This window comes from Rhea pennata, chromosome 2, assembly GCF_028389875.1.
Source record: "Rhea pennata isolate bPtePen1 chromosome 2, bPtePen1.pri, whole genome shotgun sequence".
Taxonomy (NCBI): Eukaryota; Metazoa; Chordata; class Aves; order Rheiformes; family Rheidae; genus Rhea; species Rhea pennata.
This window is the reverse complement of record NC_084664.1, coordinates 3,212,874-3,235,551: the sequence shown is the minus strand read 5'-3', so window position 1 is coordinate 3,235,551 and position 22,678 is coordinate 3,212,874. Positions and strand designations below refer to the sequence as shown.

The 22,678-nt window shown below is 44.2% G+C and overlaps 1 protein-coding gene across 1 annotated transcript in view; it reads right to left on the bottom strand.

Annotated features, from left to right (window-relative positions):
• The window catches only part of WNT3A (Wnt family member 3A), an 86,231-nt gene extending 65,760 nt beyond the window's left edge, over positions 1 to 20,471 (bottom strand). The window contains exon 1 of the mRNA XM_062567636.1: positions 20,401 to 20,471. Within this exon, the coding sequence (XP_062423620.1) occupies positions 20,401 to 20,471 (71 nt within the window). The remainder of the gene's footprint in view (positions 1 to 20,400) is intronic.
• Positions 20,472 to 22,678: the final 2,207 nt, after the last annotated feature.

Below are 22,678 nucleotides of genomic sequence, written 5' to 3'. Positions count from 1 at the left end.
TTCTAGACGGTCCTAAAAGGTTACCAACTTTCTTAGCACCAAAGTTGTCAAAATTTCACCAGGGAACTTGCTCTTTAGCAAGTTTCTTTTTTGCTTTCAAATGCATTGAAATGACAGTTAGCTAATGCTAAGGTTTCCCAGGATAGGACCCAGTTCACAGACTGAGACATATGTATGTGGATGTCTACATATAAAAGAGTTGTCTAAATTTTGTAATGCAGTGCGACTGCCTAAACGTAGGTGTCTAGTGCCATTCAAGATCCCTTGGGGTATCCCAGTCGGTGACTGTTCCAAAAAGGCTTGGGTCTCTTGTAGGTCTCATATCATATCTGCCAGACTTGTGGTGATGCCTTGAATATCTCAGGGCATCCCAAATAGCTCTAGATTGCATATATGTGAGAAAAATTGATCAAAGCTTATACGCCTTAGTCTGTGAGCTGGAGTCTTCCTCAGTGTTCACTGTAATATGGGAATTACTACATACAACAGAGTCCATGTTCCTTCTGAAGAACATGATACATATTTTTGTGCCAAGTAAGTCACTTCTTAAGAAAAAAAATGGCTGCTTTTCAAGCATATAAAAGTGATATGACTAATAACTGTAATTCTGTCTTTACTGAACTCATTGCACACAAAGCATTTTGCAAGTACACCTTATCTATCCAGGACTGCAGGGTCCACAGTCACTTCTGGGACCAAACTCTTCAGCAACCATAAGAAAACCTTGGAAATCCACGTTACGTTAAAGGGCTGAGCTGGGTACCATCACCACTTCCTTGGACTTTGTAAGCAATGCATACATATGATTATACTGTATCAACAAATGAAAAGATTTCTTAAAAGCTAGGTGAAACACAATGCAAAGGGTGGGAAATAAGTGAAAGGAAAAGGATTTAGAGATCATTGAGTTATTGAAAAGTATATGAATATTTCTATTAGAGAAAAATGATGTTCATTCTGTTTAAATTTTGCAAAGCTGAAATTTTTAATTTACTTAGAAATGCGAGTGTTTTCACTTTGGTTGTAACAGTAAGAATAGGACAGTTATAAAGAAAATGCTGTGGTTCTGTAAAGGTCAGCGAAACCCAGGTCCATACGCTGAAAAGCCATGTTAGTTGCAATAACATCTCTCATTTGCTCAGGATGTTCTGAGGAAATCTCCCAGTTTCCAGGTTGCCTCATCCGAATGCACAACCACAACAGCCTAATGAAATGCCAAGGTTTATGCTTATGAAATCAGTTTGGAGGCAGAGACTTTCTCACTGTGGAGGCTTGAAGCAAAGCAAGAAAGAAGCTTCCAGAGATTCACAGCTTGGTTAGAAACTCCCCTAAAGTCAGGGTTGCTATAGTGTTGGCATGATTAGATTTTGAAAAGACGTGTAGATACTAGAAAACTTCTCAAGCCATAACACTTTGTAAGCAGCTTCCATAGCTTCCTCAGCCACAATGACCTCATATTTCATCTCTGCACTGTAATACTGTTGCAGTGATATTGTCAACCATAGTTCCCATCCTCTAGGCTATAAAGCCATGCCAGTTCACACCATTTCAGCTTTAAACAGGTGCTCCAGCCTGCAGGACTTCACTAGATTTGCCAAAACCTCTAGATTCACCAAAACCGAGGTCTCATGCGTTCTCATGGTAGAAGCCAATGCTCAAACCAAAGCTAGTCTCCTACAGTTGAATTCATCTCATCTCTCTTTAGTCATCTCAAAGCTATTCATACAGTTAAGGCTATGATCTAGGCCCCTTTTGTCATCATTAGAGAGAGAGATCAGCACTTCAGGAGGGTTTTGTCCTAAGGTAGGTGTCTAAGATAGGTGGGTTGAATTGCCTTTTGGAGAAGTTTGTCCCTACAAAGGGAGCCTACATGATAGTCATAAACTAGATGGTGGTCATAAACTAGATGTCTAATTTTTAGATGGCAAAGATTTGACAAGATGAGATAAGATGACAAGAATCCTACACCTCTTGTGAGCCACAAAAAAATTCAACAGAGAGTTGAGAGAGGATTAAAAATCACCTTTCTGCTTGATTAGCACTCACTGATGGCAACTCAGCTCAATAATTCATGAAAATATTGTCAAAGTTTTACCGGGCCATTTGCTAGTTGCAAACTGTCATCAGCCTTCTGAATGGTGCAATGATGAATATTGCTTCTCTCTCCACTGCAACAATCTCACTGCCCTCATGCAACCATGAATGAGTGACACATGGGGCTGGTAACAATGCTCCAGGTCTATAGAAAGAGAGGAATTACTGGACCTCAGATGAGTACTGCTTTCCTTGATTTACTGTAACTAGTTGCTCTAGAAGACAATGTAAGTGCCCTGCACAAGGTATGTGGAATATTATTTCCTTGCATGTCTCCCATTTTGGTCTCCAATAGCCAGAAATTGCCTTGAGCCCTGAAATAAGAGGTTTTAGTTTACTCTCAAAATACTTACTACTATTAATTAAGATAGTCCTGAATATTTGTAATCTTGCTGTAAATATTCTCTTGAATATTTACAATTCTCTTGACAAATTCTCTTGAATCTTCTTAATTTCTTGGCCTGATTAACAACCTGTTGTTCAACCCCAAGCTAAAGCCTGTCAGGTTCTGTTTCTTCCTCAAGACAGAAGACAAAACTCAGGTGACTTGGGAGGAAAAGTAATTTTCATTTCTTTCTGAGGACTGTTTGGCATTTGAAGTAGACCTGCCTTCCCATTCAATTATCATTTTTTAGTTTTTCTTTTCATGAAATAACTCTGCAAAGTAGTATCATCCTTAGCTTCTGTACATGCCCAAGTTGGAAGAACTGTGCTATTTGCACCACAGAGGATTAGGGTCTTTTACTTTATGTCTCCTGGAACTATCACTAAGAAAGGTCAAGGATCTGACAGACACATAAGACCTCTGGGAGTAGTCACTGATCAGGTACTCTTAAAATAGGGGTAAAAACTTCCCAGACACCAACTGGCATCACATCAATGACCTCTGTTGGGTGTTCAAGCACTTGGTCATACCCCTCAACTTTATCTGCCTAAAACCTAGGTGCCTAGGCTGTTTCTAGAGTTGATGGAGAAAGATAAGCGACTCCAGACAATGATTCATCCACATCCAGCAAAGATACCTATCTTAGGAAGGATGAATCGCCTACAGAAGATGCCCATCTCTTTCTAGAGGGAGGTAAGATGATTGGCCTAGATATTTAAGCATTATATGGCTAAAATTAAGTGAGATGAATTCTATCCACAAAGGTCTGTAAGGGAGTGTGCTGTCACCCAATAGAACGTAAGGATACAACTCTTTGTATACTTGGAAACATAAGATTTCCTCATACTTTCTGAGCAAGCCTTGTTTTCAAACAGGGGCATCCTACGTTGGTGGAATTCTACCTCATGGATGAGTTGAGTCTTCCCAATTTAACTTGCAAGGAGATGCCTAAACAAGATAGCATGTGTTAGCCAACCTTTGGGATGATGAGAAAACGTCCCACCCCAAAAGCAAGTGCTTTTTTGACTGGAACATTGGATCTACTTCCTGGAATATTTTAAAGACTTTTTTCCTCATTCAGTCACTTGTGCCCATGCATAGTTACACTCAGTCTGCTCCCAGACACAGTTGTCTATCTTTTTAACCCTAAAAGGCTCTCAGACCAAGTGTACCAAATAGCAAAACCAAGGGCTTCTCTTTGGAGTTGCTATCGTTCTTTGTGAGCATTTTCCAGACCTATGGGACATATGTGAAAGAGCCACCAGGCACTGGCTGACCTCAATGCACCCACAAGCACTGCTCATCTCACAACCAGGCCTCCTTTTCTCCCCATGGCTAAATATTGTTTCATGTGCCTAACTTCATATCTCCACATGTTTAGACTTCTTCAAGGCTCGGAGGCTGACTGTGAGAAACAGTGATATTAATATTATATCAGTGCCCAGAAGGTCTCTCATTATGAGGCAGGCAATGCCTGTGAAGCGTCAGTAGACTATCTGCCCATGTTGGCAAAAACCGGCTGCAAGGCTCTCAGATTGAGCTGTTCTCTGCAAAAACAGCGCAGTTGAGTCAAACCTGGCAAATCATTTTTGGAAAGCTGAAAATGCATTAAAATAATTATAACTGGAAATGTGGAAAGGGAAGATTTGTGGCTTTTCTAAAACAGAAGAGTTTGATTTTTTTTTTCTTCAGGATGGATTCTCCAGGGTTCTGAGGTTAGAGGCACAGACCCAAGTTACTACGAGTTAAACCAGGGTGTGAGCCATGTGAACACCCTTGTGAACGTTCTTACCCCCTGGTATATATGAACCATCCACTATTTATTGCAGGGTAAGAGCATTCACACGGGCAGTTACCACAGAAAAACTGGCATCTTATTAGTTCACACCCTAACTTACCTCATGGTAATTTGTTCATGTGCCCATCCCCTCAGGTATCATTCCCAAAGTGAAGTTAGAGGACGCAATGTCCCCTTTATCCTTGTAGTCAGCAGCTTAGTGGTTTAGGGCACTCACCCACTCTATGGGAAAATGAGCTTCATAAGCTTCCTCCGCTTGATTTGAAGCAGGGTTTTGAACCCAAGTTTCTTAAATCTCAGTAGCACACCCTAGCCAGCAGATTATTCTGTTTCGCAGAACTACCAAATCAATTATTCACATTGATTGAGTCTTCGCCAACACTGGGGACTCAGCCAGAAACCTCTGGAGCTCTGAGCAGAAGCTCTTGACTTAACACTCATAGACCTAGATGCAGGTGGTACATGGATGGATTTTGCAAATGCTGAAGCCCATTAGGGTATACACAAAAGTTCTGCAATTCTGCCTTTGCATGCCCCAAAACCCCATCTTGCTCCTAGCCAAATTTTGCTACATGTTGTCAGATATATACAAGCCTTAACTGGGTTCCTTCTCTCTCCTGCAATGGGATAGGAGATGGGACTGAGAGATAGGTCTGTAATTTACATTCATTATTACTATATGTCCCTGATAGCATGTATAATAATGTGCTATGTATCAGCCCAACACAGGAAAGACTCTCCCTGCTCTCAGGCTTGATCTCAAACTGTTTGACCCAGCTTGGTGCCTGTGCGTACAAAATGAGCAGAATGGCCCAGATATTTAAGGATAAACACAAGGCTAAGCAGCACATCCCTGGCCCAGAGTCAAAGTATGAAGGAGCTTGCAGGATCAAGACCTAAAGGAGCTCAGAGTCTCAGACACGAGATAAAGAGATTGCTCCAAAGTTTGTTAGAGTTCAGGGAAGATTTCAACCTGTCTCCTTAGCCAAAGCTAAGGAGAGGGGTGTATGCATGTACCTATCTATACACATACATACATATACATACACATATAAATTATATATGTACACAATTGTTTTCCAGAGTAATAGATATTTATTTTCTCCAAAGAATCCTCAAAGTAGTTAACCGGACTTTTCTGGGAGGTGTCACTGGGAGCTGCTAATACTGCTCCAACAGAGAGGTGGGTGCACTTCTGCAACTGTCTTGCTCCTGCACTCACAAAACGTGAACTGACCTGTTGCCTTCAGCACAGTCTTGGTGAGCCTCACTCACTCTGTCTCATGACCCTCTACCCAAATGCCTGCGATGCTGAGCTGTGCTGTCGAGTATCTCCCATATGAGAGACACATGCAGTATGTCTTGTCCTGATGTGGAAGACAAGCTGTGTCTAGAAAGCAAGCATCTTCCAAAAAGTGAAAATCTCCACCCTCTTCAAGCCTTACAAGAAGGTCCATTCACTTATCTCCTCTTCAGCTCAACGATGTAATATGTCTATCAGGAGATTTGTGGTGTGTCCCACTCCTGTCCTCCTTCCTCTCACAAATTGTATATCCAAGTGCCAAGAGTGATGCACTGAAATGCCCTGAGTCAAGAAATAACCAGAAGTCCTATACAATAACTACCTTCAGACCCTGTCCTGATGTCCTTCCCCCAGTTTCTGCAACTGCCCCTTTCATTACAGAAGAAACCCAATGGCGACAATTGCTGCCCAGCTTTTGTGAGGCTTGTGGGTATCAAATATCCCTGAGAACCTCTACCAAACATTTGTTCACTTGGCCAACGGGTTCAAACATCACTAGAGGGATCAGCCAGCAGGATTGCTTAAGCCTTGGTTCCTGCAGACACACGTCTGTAAGAGATAGAGCAGTGGAGTAGCATGTCTGAGAGCCCTTCTGCAAATCCTTCCCTACCCCCAGCCCAGCGAACCCTCTGGGGCTCTCCTGCCTAATCCCCACCAGACACATGCTCTGAAGGACATCAGTCCCTCAGCACAAGCTGTCCCCCTACAACTACACATCTGCATTTAAAACACACTTTAGAAGAGCATGAATTTCACAGAGGAGTCCAGCACTGACTGAAAATTACATCTAAAGTGTCTCCATTTAATATTCTATCGATCTGCTAATATTAATAATAATGTCCAAGTTAGCACGTAGTACCCAAGGCTAAGTTCATGCGTATCTTAGCACCTAAACAGTTTTAATAGCAAAGCACTATGTACAGACCTGAAATTTAGGTAATTTAGAAAATATTTCCTGACCTCTTTAAGATGAAGGAAATTTAAGATAAGTCAAACTCAATGGAATTCACAGTAACAGCTACCGTTCAGGAATTTTAGAACTAGACAGCACAAGTGTGTGAAGAAATTTTTACAGATCTTTTTGTAAAAACAAGATCAGTGGAACCCTAGAAATGCCAAGACTAGCTTAAAAGGCACATGATCTCTTTTTTTTTTCCTAAAAAAATAAAACCTTCTTATTTGCCTTCCATCTTCTCAAAAAAAAGAGGATTATGTGTTTAAGCTCTTACTCACAAACATGACACTCATTTATTTATTTAAAAGAGAAAAGATATAGAAAAAAAATCAAAGCTACTTTCTAATCACCAGCTACCAACAGGCTCAGGAGAAGACAATATGAGGACTCTTGTTACAGTGATTTCAAAATTGTGATTGGCCTTGAAGGTGAGTTGTGTCACTGCACCTCTGCTTGGTAGTTCTTTATTGTTTCCAAATATTAGTCCAAATGACTTTATTTTTCATGAGTAATGTCTCCCCAAGAGCTCTTTTCTTGAATGAGCCCTTGTGTGGTAGACCAGCACCATAGAAAAAACACTATAGGACAGACTTTGCCAGAAATGTAAATTCGTTACCCATGGAGTCCCACAGCTCTGCTCAGAATTGGCCTCGGGATTTGGCCATCAAGTGATGGTACTTGAGCATTTGACCTAACCTCATTCATCTAGAAGTCAGGCATCTAACTAGTCATCTAGGTTCTCCTGATCAGAAAAACAGGGAGATCAGCTCCTATGGAGAGAGAGTCATTGCATCCTAAGATTGGCATCAAAGACAGACCTGATGAATCACGGTAAAGAAGTGTCAGTCTTCATTCATTGACTAGAAAGGGCACTTAGATGACTAGCTCAGATGAGATGTCCAGCTCTGAGATGGACTATGATGAATCCTGCTCAGCATGGCTGCTGTGCGTAGGCATTATGTACATCTCTGCAACAGAGTGAATGAACCAAAACTCATCACGCACGCTTTTCGTGGTACTGAGTCACAAGAGTCCAGATGCCCTACCTAATATCCTCACCCCCGTGTTTTTAGAAACAATGAGTCAAAGGTAACTCCAGTATAGCCTTTCCTGCTATACCTCAGGCTCTGCTTAGTGACCTCATGCTGCACATTGAAATGGTATGTGACCAGCCCACTTGTGCCATAGACCATAGAAGATTACCATTCCTGGGTTTTCAGTTGTCTGATTCCCATCTGTGCAGATCACTAAGGTGACCTTTTTTAGTACTTTTTTTTAGCCTTATTGGCCATCTATACTTGAATTCTTCATGGTATTTAATGAAATTACAGCCCCTGTGTGATGCAGGACAATGTTTTTTATCTCAGTTTTATAGATCAAAAATAGAGGCATAGAGAGGAACCTCTGCTGAAGGTTATCAGAATAGTGGAGGGCAGAGAGAGGATATGAGCTAGAGGACTCATGCCCTAAGCATGTGCTTTAGCCACTGGGTATCTTTTTTTTGCCCTGGTTTTAACAAGGAGTTTGCAATTCATTAGATAGTCAAGATTTTGCATGTTGTCTTACCCCTCTTATACTAAAAATGGACAAGACTGGGCTCTTCCATGCACAAATCTACAAAAGCATAGATCACCTTGTTTTCTGGAGCTTGTGTGTTGGCCAGTAGTTCTCAAATTATTCTGGCTGAGTACCACTATCAGAGGCAAGAGATACCACCACTACCAGCAGTGTTGGTGGCAGTTACCACCATTCCTGGCTGTAAATACATGCTGGACTACATAACCCTTGAAGTAGTTTCCACATCACAGTTTGGAAAATCTTCTGGTAGCCATCACAGTTAAGTTATAATTTTATTAGAGCTGTAGGAAAGCTGTGCTGACAACACACTGCCTTGTGTTATGACTGAGCTTCACCCTTTCCTTCAGGAGGGGACCAAGACCACACATTGCATCAGCAGGACTCAGTGTCTATCACAGACTTCCCGCGTGCCTATGGGCAAGTTGCACCAAGGTTTTCAGTGGCCACTGAATTAACATTTCTCTGTCTGATTCCCAATCTTCTGCTAATGTCTCTTATCTAGTCTCTTTCAAGTCAGTCGTTTGCCATATCTGTCTGGGCTGTATACTCCTTCAGCCAAAAACTTGATCCCACTGTACCGTTGCTCTTCTGTCATTAGTGACTTTTAGGTTTTTCCATCATTCTACTAATATCCATGACCTGTCCTGTTAGAAAAGGACTGAGATCCAATAAGTTCCTTTCATCTCCAGTTTCTATTATTGTTAGTAATGACTCGGTGCTAAGTACCTTGTATATCTATTCTTTCTTCATAACTGAGATTTAGGTATATTTAATCCAGCCTGGGTACATGAGGTCGGATGAGATGATCTCTGGATTGAATAATTTAATGACAGTAGAAGTTGTCATGCTTATTATTGCAAACCCACAGTGGGATTCACCTCAACTAACCTAAGATGCCTAATAGTCAGACAGCTAAATCTGTGCTGCTCATTTTATGTTCTCTTTGCGGCATGTACAGAGAAATAAGCACTTCAATAAATAAACTAAGCAAATCCACTTTCTCTCCTGTTCAGAATGAACTAAGAGTATTGCAATACAAGGGGCAGCTCAGTAAAACCAGTTGATTGATCAGATTGCAGCAATGAAATCAGTTAATGAGTCTGTGACACATCAATAAGAGTTATAAGTCTAAATATCCTTGTACTTTTCTTCTCTGTCTGTCCTTTTCTACTTAGACTCTTATCGTGTTGTCTGACCACTTCCACCAACAAATCTCTGCAGATGGTAACTAAACCATGCTTCTGTTAACATTGCATCAAAATTGCTCTCAGGCCCTGGAGGTAAGGGTGGCACCTTCCTCCTCCATAGATTCACACTGTTTGTGAATGACAGCATAACAAAGCCTTTAAAAATATCAGCACACTGTTCAAATGAGACCATTTCTGTGGCTAGGCTGGACTGAGCCTTCCACCCAAACGCTCCCTCAGAAGACAGAATCCCTCACTACAAAAAAACCCTACATCAACACACACTTCATAACATCCCTAGCCCATATTCTCAGTATCTGTGTACTTTCAGAAGAACCACTCTCCTGTTCCCCAGGGCCTCCAGAATGTCTCTTCACCAGCATCACAAATCAAACTCATAAGGAGCGGCAGCAACCCCATGGTACATAGAATCAGGTGAGTTATCCAGCTCACCTGGTAAGGCAAGTTGTTTCATAGCAAATGCAGTGAGTCTGCTCTTCTCATGGAAAAAGCACACAGAAAGCCATAAGGAATCCCATCGACCACCCTTCTGGGATACAGGATTTTTTGCTCATCTCCTTTATACAAATGTGGAGTCAAACACCAGGAATCCGAATGACAGATTTTTAAATGTAATTCATTGCCTAATGATGTAGAGCAATTCCCTCTGGGATTTTCAATTCCTAAATCCTTTTCAAAAGGATCTTCCAATGGAAGCCTCCTATTTTAGTTTTCTACATTTCTAGGTGGATCATTAAATGCCTAGATGCATTAAGGTGCATTAGGTGCACTTTGCCTTTAGGATCTTATTCAAAGTGAGAAAAGGAGTTGGGTTCTTCTATTTAAATTGAGATATCTTTTTCTGACCTAGTCATACAGAATCGTATTGCAGGCAATGGTGAGAAAACTGGTACAGCTGTGATTCACTTCATCCAAAAATAAATCTCTAATATATATCAGTATAATTGTATCTTTTTTCTGGCCAATATCTCTAAAGGAAATCTGGATAGAGACTGCTAAAGTTAAGAGATAATTCTTCCTCCAAAAGCGACATGAGTCAAACGTAGATCTCCCAAATCCCAGTATTAGCCAGATTTTTCTGCCTTTATGAAACACCAGTCTCCCAGTTAATTTTACAAATCTTATCTGATGCCTAGTAGTCTCTTCCCAGTCATCAGCTGGCTTTGGAGGGAGCCTTACCTGTCCAGCAAGAGCTTAGATCGCCCCATTTCTTCTCAGTTTCTGCAATCTTGGGAAAAAAATGGAAATGTTCCCTTAAGTGTGTCCCTCAGGCTGCAAGGAATTAGAGTTGCTTTCTGTCATGCTGCACAACACTGTCTAGCAACAGGCACTATTGTTGTTATTCTGGGGGCAGAGGGACAAACTGAATAGTAGGCTTGGCAACTGTTCAAGGAGTTTTATTCCCTCCCCTTAGTAAATATCTCTATTAGCCAAGATGCACCCTTTTGGAAGCAGGAGAAACTCCTGCTCTGTTTAGTGCCATGTGACTTCATTTCACAGGCTTGGCTGTAGCAGAGATTTCTCTGTTCTCATATTCCCTTGCTATAGGGAAGCAAGAAAGCCCATTTATAATTTTAAGTTTAGAGATGAAGCCTTATTACAAGCTTGAGTCAATGATGGGTGGATGTGGTTGGAGGATGTTGGGAGACAGTGGCTGTGTTTGGAAACTGAGGGTGGTAAGCATGAGGAAGATGCATCTATGCTCCAGAGCACATTGGTTTAGAGGCAGGACTAAGTACCTTACAGAGAAAGCTGCAAAATATTCAGGTTCCAAAATATTTAGGTTCCTCAGGTTTTATGCAAGTATGCTAAAACATGACAAAATCTAAGCTCGTGTGGATCTGCTGACTAGAGAGGTGGTCTGGAGGCTACAGCTATCTTTTAGCCTGGGTGGCATGCGTGTCCTGCAATAGCACAGCATCACTCACACCACATCTGCACCCATGCTGGTACACAAATGAGCACTGTGCACTAAAGAACTCTCTAAAATACAAGAAGAGGACAGAGCAAAAGTCCATGACTTGATTTTAACCACATGAAATGATGCCAGTCAATGGGAATTAGAAATTAAGCTCATATTTTAACAGCTAGTTATTAGGCAACAGAACAAATTTTCAAAGGGAAATCTCTGTCTTGGGTACACTTTGACTAAATTTGTATGCCTATAGTGGTGGTGCTTCAACTTCTCCACAGTCACAGCGAGTTTAACCAGCCAAGCTCAGTAAAAGGAGTGAAGGGCCCTGTTTCATCTAAATGTAGACATCTAAAATAGTACACATGAATCACACTGTATGAAAGTGTCCATTTCTCCCGATGGATTACAAAAGAGCCAAGTATGACTGCCTTGGATGGAGACACCTAAACTGCAGACATAATGGGTAAAATTAATCCCACCTGGAGGTTTCGCCCACTTGCCTGCAGATAGGCATCTAGAGCCACTGTGACGCTGTGGGGTTTTTTTGATTGGCCTCCAGCTACCTCTCCTGAAAGGGACTTATCATCAGTGGATCCTGCACCATATCTGCTAGCCCTGTGAGGACAACTAGGATGGCATATTAGATGGAAGCAGACCCCTATGTGTGGGCACCTGACTGTCTTCGTTTTGAGATTAGATGAATTTCTGGAAGACGCACTTAATCCAAACACCAGGATAGAGATATGGGGATAAGGGAGCTTCCATAACCTGTGATAGACATAAGGCCAAGGTAGAAATAGGAGGGTCTCCCATGCTTCAAGTTCAAGGCACCCCTGAGGCACTTTCTGAGTATCTGAGGCAAACTTCCTCCAACACACCTGAACACTACAGAGACGTCCTCCATGGAAAGAGGAAATAGCTCTGCTACGCCTTGCAAAATACAGGTCTGAGATCTTGAGGGGAACCACTTCACACGCTATGATATGACCTTGCTAGTACAGTGTAAGAGAGGGCTTTAATCCTATTGCAATAGGATTAAAGCCTCTCAACAATATGATATAGGAAAGGGAATAAGCACGTTGGAGAAAAGTAACAGCATCTCTGCTGAGAATTACCATTCTCCCGATATAAAGCATCATTGACTATTATTTACACCAGGACAGAAACTGTGAGGAGGAAACCAAAGGCACCTTGAACCCCTTTGATGGCATAGGCTCTACAAATGCAAAACACTCTCTGGGTATCAGAAACATCCAAGCGGATAGGGGACTTTGAATATGCAGGTGACAAGGAAAAGAGACAAATAACATCTTTGTGATGCATAATGCTCTCCTCTGGTTTAAAGGCTGTTTTTAAAAGCGGTGCCTATGTTTGGAGTTCAAAACAAGGTAGTTAATGTATTGGTCCTTCTCCTCTCTCTCTCTCCTTTTTTTTTTTTTTTTTTGTTTTTTTTTGTTTTTTTTTTTTGTTTTTGCAAGCACTAGTAGAATTTGGAGAGAACTGACGATCAGCTGAATTTTTACATGTTGAGCTAAGTCGTAAGAGGACTTGAAACCAGCCTTGCCACTTTGAAAGGGACAGCAGGGATGAAAAACATGACAAATGACCCAGACTATTTTAAAATGTTTTGAGCAGACAGTCCAGGTATGGCTTTTCTATAAGACAAAATCTGGGCCCAATCTAGCAAACTCCTGAAAATTATGAATGTCATGGGAGGATTCCTACCCTTACAGACTTTCCTGAGTATTCATCTCCCTTCAATATTTAGACCCACTGAACTGCATTAGCTCTCATGGACCTCATTGGGTACCTATTTTATGCCTAAAGGCCCTTCTCCTTCTCTGCAGTGATGATCTCCAGATCTTCGAGAGCTTCACCTCCCTCTTCCAGCCTGCACTCTTTGGCCTTGTGAAGTTTCATTCAGGATTGCAAAAAAGGACGTAAGCCCAGCCCTGCTCCAGCAAGGGGATTTTGACATCAGCTTTGGTCAGAGTAGGACCAGTCCTGCTTGCAGGAGGCCCTGGGGATGAGACTGTGGGCTCAGCGTGTTAAACACACTGCTTAAAACTCAGCTGTCCAAACGGAGCGCCTGTGACTCAGAGCCCAGAGGATTCCTCCTGTGACATACTTGTGCAATGTTTGTTAAGTGCTATCATTATGCTCAATAAAGTCCTTTGAAATGCAGCCGGGTTATTTGAATCACACACTTGAGGAATACGAGCGTGGGCACCTTTCGCGGAGGAACGTTGATGCTAAGTGAGGGGGAAGCAGGCGTATTGACATATGCTTGTCACGATCAGCTTTTCTTGCACTACTGTAAACACAAAGCAAAACCATCTGCTCCTCATGAGGACTTGGGCAGGACACCGGAACCAAAGAGCAGCTTGGTGCACAGCTCAGAACAGCCTGCCTTATGCTAATGCTAAGTGCCAGAGATGCCATATGGAAGTGAGACTGGCAGTCCCTGTCTGGAAGAGCAGAAGCGATGTAGAAGTGTGGGCTGCAGCAGTGTTGGCCTCCACTGGAGCGGAGTTGGCCCACTCGATGTGGGGATGTGAAGGGAAAGCGGATGCCCTAGATCTGGGATGGAGAGAGCAGCAAGTTGGGCTCGCTCCTCCTGGCGTCTCCTTGGCTTTCCTTATCTAGGAGGGGCCACAGAATCGCGTGCCAATGATGTTACCTGTGGCAGGCCTAGCTGTGGAGCTAAGTCTCTGAAAAAGATGACCGTGCACAAGCTAAATGGGTCATCAAGGAGGCACAGGAGTTCAGAGAGGAGGACAGGATCTACCTATTTCATTAATATTGCTGCCCCTGAAGCAGTTACCATGCTCTCGCACTGTACATTGCACCAGCACTTGGGAAATAAACCTGGAGCATGGGACTGATGTAGAAAAGTTTTAGAAAGCAGGACAAACTACCTCTCCTCCGTGAACCTGACGTCCAAGCATCTCAATGCTGCACTCAACCCTGCCACAGGCTCATCGCAAGGCCTTGGGCAGGGCCTTTGAATTCCTCCGTCTCTGCCTATCTAGCTGCATAACGGGAATAAAAACCATCCTCTTCATCCCTGGGCACATATCAGACCTCAAGCTACATTAGTAAGACATCCTGCTAGAAAAACTTGGAGCACTCAAAGATGTTCAAGCATCTGTAAAGGACATATTTTGCCTCTGGGGCTACCTGAAAAGGGGTTGCCTTTGGGAGCAAAATAGTTTACATTTTTTAATCTTGGTTTGAAAACGCTTGCTTTGTGTCTTTCTTCAATGCTCTGAATACCAAGTTTCTGGCTTTCAGTTTAGTTAGTTCATTTTTTCAAGTTATCTTAAATTCGAAAGGAAAAAATCTGTGAATAAGCAGTGAGGCAACACAGTTTGCAGGCTAAAATCTCAGGGAGTAGATGACTTTTGTCTAACACACACTATTTTGTGTGGGAGAGTCCAAGTCCTCCTCATGTTTGAAAGAAGAGTTGCAGTCTTCCTAATGCCTTGGAAAATTGTCAAGGCCTGCCATGACAGAGGAGTCTCATGTGACTTTGGTCCAGTCACTTAATCTCGCTGGCACAGCTTCTCCATACCTGGACTATGTTAGGAGCAGCATAAATACCATTACACACTACTTCTGCAACCTCACCATGAGAAATGGAGATGGGATCATATTTTCTTTACCCTTTGCACATTGCACTCTAAGCATGGACCAGGGTATGGCTGTTTCTTACTGTTTACATCTACACAGCAAGATCCCTTCAGCTCCAGTTGCCTTCTATTCCTGTTGCTTCTTGGATGTAAATCATTCATGTTGCGCTCAAGAAAATCCAGGCTGGTGGAAAAGTTGGTGCCTGAAAATAGGCTAAAACATCAGCTTCTCTAACAGCTGGATATCTCATTCTTGTTTAGGCAATGCCTGGTAAAATAGGACCATGGAAGATAGGGTTGTAATATACATATTATATATATGTATATATATATATATATATATATATATATATATATATATAGCACCTATATAAAAGCAATTCCTAACCCTTGGGGCAAGGATGGGAGAGGGGTGAATGCAGAGGAATTGCACCATACCCGGCTGAAATGCTGCCGTCTCTAGAGAGGAACATCACAACTGCAAACCACTGCAGCAGTAGAGGAAATGTAGATGAATGCCACCAGCTCTGACACATCAAATCCTCAGCTCTGGCTAAGGGAGCAGAGGAGCGGGTAGATGAAATACGTATTTCAGAGCTCTGGAGATTGCTGTGGGAGCTCCGATGCCAACACATGCAGCTCACGCTGTCCCTTGGGTGACCTTCCACAGCTTTGCCTCCCTCCTGGCTAACAAGGGATCATCATCTCTCACTTAACACGCTTGTTCTCTGCCAAACCTAAATGGAGCTTTTTTTAAGCGAGGAGCCTGCCAAGACTCAACTCGGTTCTCTTGGATTTGCAACAGAGGAGCATCGCGTTTCTCATGAGATCGAGAGCCCATCTTGGAGTTCACCGCCGCCAGTGTGAATTGGGAGCTGTTCCAGCAGCCCTGAGGGGGTCAGATCCTGGGGAGACCTCAGGCTTCACCCATGCGCCCTTCTTCTTGTGTGATGTGGGGTACACACACATGTTGCACCTGCGGATACCTAGAGTGATGCCACAGGCTCCCTTCTCTTTCTCTTGGCAAGACTGCCCTCCCATCCCACTCCCACGTACCTGCCTTCCCCAAATCACAAGAAATAGGATGGAAAGAGCTATTAGATTACATCAGCCAGTCCTCAAGGGCTGTGAGTGCCTACTGCAGGACATCAAGGGCTTTGCCCAAACTTATGGATGATTCAACCATTACAGCTTCTGTGACCAGTCTTGGGGGAAAAACAATAAAGAGCTAAAATCTCCTGCAGCATGACACAGGCCACAGCTAGGAAAATATTCCTAAAACACATTCTTCATGTCCACTTTCCAAATGCAGCCTGGCATCTCCAGGTCCACTCCTTCCTTTCTGTTGCTCCCTATCTGTTATTGCCCATCTCGTTACTCAGTGCATTTGGGGCTGATTCTGCCCCAATCCACCTGTTATGTGACAGCAGGAACTGTGCTTCTTGTGTGGGGCATCCAGAAACACCTTTGCTGGCCCACAGCCAGACTGGCCCGTGCCTTCTGCATCTACCAAGCCTTCAGGCGTGAGTTTGGAGCAGGGCATGCCCAAACCTTGCACTTGTACATCAGCCACCTGCAGCCAGGGTTGACTGCAAGGATCCCCTTGGTACCCAAGGGGACCAGCCAGGCACATGCTGTCACACGAGGACCTCCCCAACCGGGAGCCTCCTGCAGCTCCTCTGCAATCCCACACTTTGGGATTTGGCTCAACAGCTCCCTCTCATATGGACCATCTCCCCTAGCACCAGCCTCCTGGGCCTCTGCACATTAAGACTCGCAGTGATGGAGCTCTGTCTCTGTCTGCTGCTTTTTCCTCCTAAATCAAACCCTCTGAATAATTTCTGATCTCTCTGGCTATGCTCGAATCAAGTCAGGCCTCAAACCACTGATTATAAAATAAAATAAAATGAGTTTTCCATTGCACGTGCAACCAAGCAGCCTCCCATTCAAGGCAACACGAGGAAGCCGGAAAGTTTTATTTCTGTTCATACTATAACTATGACACCGCCTGGGCCAAAAATCCCGATAACACGGGGGACTGCTTAAACCTAACCCTCTTCACTCACAAAATTGTCAGTTTTCCTTCTGAAGTTTCCTAGTTTTTCCCTCATCATCAAAAAAAAAAAAAAAAAAAAAAAAAAAACCCAACCCCCAAACTTTTTGCTGCTGGTCTTCAGCAGCTGAAGCCCACGGTGCATAACGGCCTACTGGTGCTGCCAGCAGCTCCCTTAGGTCACACAGCACAACGCTGCGCCGGAGAAGGTCCCGTTGGGTTATTAAATCACAATAAATCACACCAGCATGTTCTTAGAAACTTGTCACCTCGGTCCCAAAGGCTACCGGTGCCTTCTCCATTTATTACTTTTAAACAGCTATTTTAAAGCCTATTTTGCCCCTTTCTAAAAATACATAACCTAAGGATTTTCTTTCTTTTGAGAAGTTTATAAGAACTTTTTTTTTTCCCCATTATTGCCGGGCAGTGGAAAGTCTACGGACACAGCGAGAGAGCACAGCTGCCCCATGGGAATTTTTTCCTTTTTCTTTCCTGAACTTCTCACTACCCGGCCACGCATCTGTGTCTGTGCCGAGGCCACCCAGCACCGCGGTGTGCATGTGTGTCCTAATTTTAAGCAGGTGCCCCTATGCTCTGGTGGGAATAACAACCAAAATACCCTGCTCGGACAAGAAAAGAGCTCTATTTAGAGGCAGATAGAAATCACAGTAGCAGATACATGCCCACCGGCCTGCTTCTCCGAATACACAGTATATGTTTCCCTTCATTTCTCTCTTTTTGGAGAAAAAATAACCAAACTCTAACTTTTCTCAGCCCCCTGCTTTTTCTGGGTGATCGAACTGTCTGGAAGCCGAGAGCAATGCAAGCATCTGTAGCTCTGCTTGCATTAGGATGGGCTTATGTTTTAATTAGAAACTGTTATTTGGGGCGGGAGGGGACCAGGAACAAAACAGTTTTGGGAAGGTTAATTACAGATTTTCTGCTGTAAGTGGTCAAGTACCAGCTAACATTGGGGGGGGGGGGAGTTTTAAACAGAGATGGTTGAAATGATATGTTTGTCGCCTGCATTATCAGACTAAATAAATCTCTGGCCCTCTCTCCCTCTCTCCAGTCCTATTCAAAAAAAAAAAAAAAAAAAAAAAAAAAACCAAAAACAAAAACAAAAATGAAAACAAACAAACAAGAAGCAAGGTATAAAATAAAGCAGTGCAATCAGTTTGCTTAATCAATTATTTTGCAAGCAGCCTCTCCCTCCAGAGCACGGTTTCGATTTAGAAAAACGTAAAACGCACTCTGAATTTTCGGATTTTGCGCCCCGCAGGGCGGTAGGACCCCCGCGCTAGCCCCGGGCTCGCCGGGGCTGCCCGCCCTGCCGGCCCCTGGGCCCGGCTGGCACCCCGCTCCCAGGTCTGCCCCGCCGCCTTGGGGGGTGGCGATGGGTTTATATCTTGCTGGAGGATAAATGAAGAGTGAAAGGGGTGTGTGTGGCGGGGAAGGATTTAGAGGGCCAGTGTAGGAGCACTGGGCATCTCCCCCACCCCAGCCAAAATCTCCTTTGCATTTCCATGGCCTAAGGGGGCTCGCGCTCTTTGCAGGAGAAACATCTAAACCGCTGCTCGCTGCTCGGCGCAAGGCTGGAGAAAGACCAAGGAAAAGCAAGAGTCGCCCTGCAATCTCCCTGCGCACACCTGATGCCCAGGACCGGTGGTGGGAGAGCTCTGGTCCCATTTCTACCACCTCCTCTCCCTGCCCTTCCACCCGGCACCGGCCGGAGCGGGACAAGGGGGCTCCAGGTGCCGGGCGGCTTTCGGCTGCGGATGGCTGGGCTTCTCCTTCGCTCGCCCCTCTGCCGGTGACAAGGGAATATTTATGTCGGTATCGGTGGAATGCATTTCCTTCTCCGATCAGGAATGCAACCGGAGTTTCTAATTATAAGTTAGATCGGGGCTGTGAATAAAAGATTGCTTTTTAATGACTCCCAGTCCAGGTGCTCTTTCTGCCTGTCTTCCCGAGAACGCATTTGCATTTTATTACCTTTCTCCCATCCCAACGCATTCCCTGCTTTCAGACATACCTGACATAGCTGAGGAGCCTGCCTTCAACACCCTCACCCCTGCACCGCCGGGGAGGGGAGCGCGCACCCGGGCGCCCGGCCCTGCAAACGCGGCCCCGTCGTCCCGCTGCCGATGCCCGACCCGCTGCGCCCGCCGCCTCCGACCACCCGAAACCCACAGCCCGGCTGCTCTCGTTAGCCGAGGCGAAACAGATACTCGATGCCCCTTTTGTTCATGATGATGATGATAAATATATATATATATTATATACATATATATATTTTTTTTTGTTGGAGGGATTTACAGCGTCCGCAGCCCGGGGCGACTCGCTGCGCCGCCGGAGCCGGGTCGGAGCACCTGGATCCCTAAGCCCCGCGGGGCGCCCGGCGGCAGCCGCTGCCCCGGCGCCGCGGCGGGGGCTGCGCTGCGCCGCCCGCGGCTCCTGCGCGCCGGCCCGCGCCGCGCAGCCGCGCGCGGAGCAGGAGCAGGAGCCTCGCTGCGCGCGGGCTTCCCGCAGCCCAATTACCAGCCCGCGGTAATTACAGCAGATCTTGCAGTTACATGCCTTCCCCAGCACCATTTGCTCTTTTTTTTTTTCTTTTTTTCTTTTCTTTTCTTTCTTTTTTTTTTTTTTTTTTTTTTTTTTGTGGGGGAGAGCGAAAAGGCTCTTAAAGGCGTAGGGTGCAGCGCGGAAAGGAGCCTCAGACCGCGCAAAAAAACACGCGGGGGGGATGCGAGGGGGAGGGGAGCGGGGGCAGGAGGGGGAGCGCAGGTCCCCGCCGCCCTGCGCGGCCGCTGCGCGCTGCCCTGCGCCGCTCCCCGCTCTGCCTTTACATAACCCGCCCGGGTTGCTCCGTCTCGTCTCACCTCCTTTTCCTCCCGTCTCTCCCCCCCCCCCCATTTTTTTTTAAAAAAACTAATATTCCTTAAAGCAAAGAGAGAGAGAGAAAAAAAGTTTTCATCCTTCTTCCCCCTCCCTCCTTCCTCCCCGCTTCCTTCCACCTGACTTGCTCGAAATCACCTTGAAATGCTCATGTCAACTTGTATCATTATCTCTTTAATTCAGGCAGCGCCTTTTGTTCTTCCCGGGAGAGGATCAAAGCACTTTGAGAACAAACAAACAAATAAATAAATAATAAACAGAGAGATAAATAAATAAATAAATAAATATAGTACAACTTTCCGATCGCTCTCCGCCGCGCTCGTGCTCTCTCCTTTACAGTAGGAGAAGGCGAGCGCAGGTATAACCCAGTCAAAATAAACAAACCGAATGCATAAATAAAAGAGGTGAAATGCAGGTTCTAAGAACTTGCTGGCGCTGGAAGGATCCCACCTCTTTAGCTGAGTGGCAACGAAAGGAGAATTTCGAGTCATCTTAAGCGCAGGGGTTGCAGAGAAAACAGAGGAGGGGAAAAAAATAAATGAAAACGAGAGGAAAAAAAAACGTAGAAGAATAAAACTTACCACCAGATTGGGTAACTTGACAGAGCCTGACTCAACCCACAGAGAAACAGGAAATATCCAAAAGAGGCCATTGATGAAAAGTTGTCTTTCTTTTTTTTTTTTTTTTTTAACCAGAGTTGCCAAAACCTTCCTTTCTTCTGAGGCAGGATGATTATTTTAATAATAATAATAACAACAATAATTTAAAAAAAAAAAAGAAAAAAGCCAAATGAAGTGAACTCAATCCGACCAGGTAAATCCTCTCTTGCTTCCTCTACTACTCTCAAGGAAAAAAAAAATCTCAGAGAGGTAAAAAACTCTTCTCTCAGCCAAGACACTGAAGGCAAATATTAAAAAAAAAAAAAAAAAAAAAAAAAAAAAAGTTTGAAGTAGCTCTCTTAAAAAGGACCCAATCAGCACTTATTGCCAAAGGGAGAATTCTGATGCTTTGGCTTGTTCTGTCAATCAGGAGCGCGAAGTCAGGAATGAGCTAATTGCAAGGAGATAGTGTTTTAATACTCATTAGGGGGCACGTTGGCCCACAAGCCAAGGGATAAAATGTAGTTTTAAAAAGGGGAAGGAAGATTTAGGGGGTTTAAATAGACAGGGGGGACCCCTGTGGATTTGGGTAGCTATAACAACCTGCCCGGATTTCACTCCCTGGGTCGAAGCTACTAAAATGCAAAAAAAAAAAAAAAAAAAAAAAAAAAAAAAAAGGGGGGAAAAAAGTGTGAAGGTTTTTTTAAATTATTATTTTGTCAACCCACTCCTTTTCGCTGTTCTGTCTTCTTCTAAAATCCCCTTTTCCTCATGATGATGGCTGGGATGCATTCAAACTAACTTTCTAGAAACTTTCTGTGGAGTCTTTTTTTTTTCCCCTCTCTTTTTTTCATTTAAAAAAGCGGATTTTTACATATACACACGCACGCATGCACACAGAGCCATGTACAGACATACGGCCATGCACACCCTTTTCCCACCAGTCCGACCAGCCAGAGAGCCAAGAGCTCCAGTGAAGACATCTGCGAAGAAATCACCCTCTTCCAGGCAAATTTCAATAAGGCTCATCCAGCTCATCACAATTTGCAGGAGTCACAGCCCGGCGTTTGCGACCGCACCGCTGCAAACGACTTCATCCACCAGATCCACCCCACAGGGCACTAGTAATTGATCTCTTCTTTAATTTCTCTCCCTACATATTGCAACAATTTCTCTCCTTTCAGCAGTGGTGGTGGGGGGTGAGCCGGGTTGGATCGCACGCGTTTCCAAAAACTGCGGGTTTGCTGCGGGGCGGAGGTCCTAAAAGCAATCATAATTAGAATTATTATAAAGATGTAGCTCCTTGAGCCTGCTCCTCTGCAACATATTGTTTAAAGCTTGCTATATCTGTAGGCGAGTGTCACCCAGCTGACAGGCTTTCCCTTGCCTTGGGTAGCTTGAAAGGGTCCAGAGAGGAGGAAACGAGGCGTTGGAGGCACTGGACTAGCTAAGAGATATTTTCTCCCTGGAATAATAGCAACGACTCTCTTTGCCATGATTTTTTTTTTTTCGTTGCAGCTGCTGCCTGTTGGATTTTTGCTGCTTTTTGACTTTTCTTTTTTTTTAAAAAAAAAGCAAAGAGAACAGGGTGCAACTTATTTTATTTATTTATTTACTTTCTTTTATTTTGTCTCTGAATGGGAAAATTTTTGTAGCTCCCGTGGGACAAAGAGAGGTACAATTTTTAATGATTTTGTTGGAGGAAAGCTCGTAACTTTTTGCATTAACTCAAATCAAAATGCGTTTTCTTTCTCATCACGAATTGCCTGTCTGTTTTCCCTGAGCAGGGAATACGTCTGTTTACACATCTCCACGCTGCTTTCTACGCATGTATATGAAGAGAGAGATGCGTTTGTGCTTAGCTAGATGGAGAGATATATTCATTCTAGCAAAATTATACTGGAAATGCAGTTCATTCGGGGATATTTAAATCAGTGGGAATTTGGCAGGGGTCGGGCCCTGATTATTTTCTTTAGGGTTGGATGACAAGTGATTGCAAATGCAAGCGCTGGCAAGGACTCTGAGATGTAATCGCCCTGTGTAGCCAAGCTCGAGTCGATCCAAGCGGCTGCTCGCTGCTTCCAGGGAAGGGACCGATGCTCCTTCTGGTTCTCCGAGCGAATCCCTGTGGTATCGGTGCTGCAATTGCTTCGAGGGCATTAATGCCAACCCCACTTTATGGGCTTCTCTCCCCGGGGGAGCCAAAGGGGCCGGAGAGTTTCATCGTCTAAGGTAGGACGAGAGGAGGGCGGTGGTGGTG